Raw genomic sequence first — 2,443 nt, 5'->3', positions numbered from 1 at the left:
CCTTGGGCAATCCAATTCGAACCCCAAAAGGTACCAGATAGTATAACTACAAATATAACTAGTTGGTATTGGTAGTTTGCCTTGGGGCAAGTTACATGAACTTCCAGATATGTGCAAGTAATCAACTTGATCAATAAAAAAAAATATGATTGATTAAAAGTGTTCGAAGTGGATTTATTATACATCATTAAAAACGAACGATCACGTTAACTTGGAGTATTTTCTAGAAGCAAATTTTCAAAATCCAATATTTTTTGGAACCAGTTTCCGTAGAACTATAATAGTTTAGTATGCTCATTAAGACCAAGTACTATCGTTATACCAAGTAAATCATCTAATTATAATTTTAACAAACGTCAAAAACACTACTAATTTTCTTAAACTTTGATGCATTTTTAAAATTAAACTACTTGTCGTAAGGCCGCAATATTTTAGTAGGTTCTGTAAGACCATGATATATATCGCTAAAAAAAGTTCCATAAAAATCGGCTTCTTAATTTTTCAACAGTTAAATACAAGAAAATGGCTCGGTAGATTTTCAATAAAACTAGTCAGTATCATTTTCAACTAATATCTTTCAAACAGTTTTTGATTTTTTCAAATCGATTCGGTATTCCGAATTACAAAAAAACGGTTTGGCAGATCATCTCTCAAAACCGACAAGTCCTCATTAAGATACATCAATGGCTTTTAAATTTTTGAAATCGGTTCAGGCGTTTTTGAGCAAACGTCGATGAAAGTTCTAATTTTGACAAACGCCAAAAAACGATATTAATTTGCACACTTTGACGAATTTTAGAATTAAACGACTTGTCGTGAGACCATAATATTTTAGTATAATCTATATGACTATGATATCTACCGTACCTCCAAAAAATCATAAAAATCGTCGAAAAATTTTTTTAACACTGTTACAAGAAAACGGTTTGGCGGATCAGAAATTCGGAATTGCGGCCTGAAACATGAACAAAAATATTTCACTTTTCTGCGATTTACAAAGAAACAGCTCGGCTAATCGTTCCACAAAATCGAATGGCATTTAAATTTTTGAAATCGGTCCAGCCGTTTTTGACACACACACACACATACATACATTTTCCAAATTTGGTCTCATTCGATTCAGAATGACTTGAAACGTCGAGAAAACATAAAATTAGCGAATCTGATTTTTTGATGAATCCATAAACTTCTCCTTCGGGAAGTTAAAACTATGCTTGTTTACTGCAAAGTTTTATTCAGGTATGATTTATTCTTCCAGAATTTGGAAAAACTTCAAGAATCCTTAAAAACCTGCTCAAAAGAAGATTTGCTAAACATCGACTCAAAAACCCTTCTTTCAGCATCCTTATCCGACGTTCCTGATAGAGAAGACATCAGACGAGCCACAGAACCAGTTTTCAAACCAGTAATAGAAGAGAAAAATGTGAAGCAATCCTGATCCTATAATAACTGAATCAGTTTTAAAACTGATGCAGGAAGAAGGATTACCAGAAAAAAGATGTAATAATTGGTTTCAACAACATGGAAGGACTTTTGCTTTGACACGAGTGGATGCTGATTGTCACGAAGTTGAAAAAACTTTAAGAGATCCTGAACGAGTTATACCACGAGATGCATTTATTTGGGAGAATCCTAGGTCAAGATCAGCCAAAATTGTGAAAGAACTGTGTGAAACTTATGTAGAACTTTTTTAACGATGATTGATCCTGATGATAGACTAGGAGCGTTATTCATCTCATGGGAGATGCCTGGTTTTAAATGGATATTATAGGACACTCAAACATGGCTTTGATTACAAAAGGAAAAGTAAATTATATTTATACATGCTGTCGGATGACAGTTACAGTATTCATAAAAAATATGCTTTAAAAAATTGGAATCATTTGCGTGGAGTGGCACATACTGATGATTTGGGTTATTTGTTCAAAATGTCACCAATTTTGTACCTGTTTTCTTGGCCTTTGAATATTCCGACTGATGAAACTGCTCAAAGGACTCACAATAGAATGGTGGTAATGTGGACGAACTTTGCTAAAACAGGGTAATATGATAAATGACATATATTTATATATTCATTTATTATTGTTCAAATTATAATTTATCTATTTTATTATTTCCAGTAATCCCATGAAATCCGAATTAGTGCAAAGATATAGAATCATCGATGCTTTAGCAGGATATACATGGGATCCTTGTGACAGTTTGGATCCAAAATATTTAGAAATTGGTAAACGAGACTTTGGAATGAGACATTTTTCAGAAATTTATCGAATGTGTATTTGGGATAGGATTTTTGAAACAGGAATAAAAAATAGTTCAATGAAATCGGCAAATAAACAAGTTGCAGAGAAGGCAATTGAAAAATATTCCAAAATGTTGCACATTCCAAGTAAATCTAAAATGTGATATTTTTGTAAAATGAATAATAATAAATCGTATCGTG

At 32.3% G+C, this 2,443-nt stretch overlaps 1 protein-coding gene across 1 annotated transcript in view; it reads left to right on the top strand.

The window, feature by feature from the left end:
• The first annotated feature begins 1,823 nt into the window (after positions 1 to 1,823).
• The window catches only part of LOC113386686 (esterase B1-like), a 6,609-nt gene continuing 5,989 nt past the window's right edge, over positions 1,824 to 2,443 (top strand). The window contains exons 1-2 of the mRNA XM_026624448.1: positions 1,824 to 2,041; positions 2,121 to 2,389. Of these exons, the coding sequence (XP_026480233.1) occupies positions 1,824 to 2,041; positions 2,121 to 2,389 (487 nt within the window). The remainder of the gene's footprint in view (positions 2,042 to 2,120; positions 2,390 to 2,443) is intronic.

The sequence above is a fragment of the Ctenocephalides felis genome, unplaced genomic scaffold (genome assembly GCF_003426905.1).
Source record: "Ctenocephalides felis isolate EL2017-DRISC unplaced genomic scaffold, ASM342690v1 CF-g0.4_SCAFFOLD_03571, whole genome shotgun sequence".
Taxonomy (NCBI): domain Eukaryota; kingdom Metazoa; phylum Arthropoda; class Insecta; order Siphonaptera; family Pulicidae; genus Ctenocephalides; species Ctenocephalides felis.
This window is presented reverse-complemented; position numbering and strand designations above follow the sequence as displayed.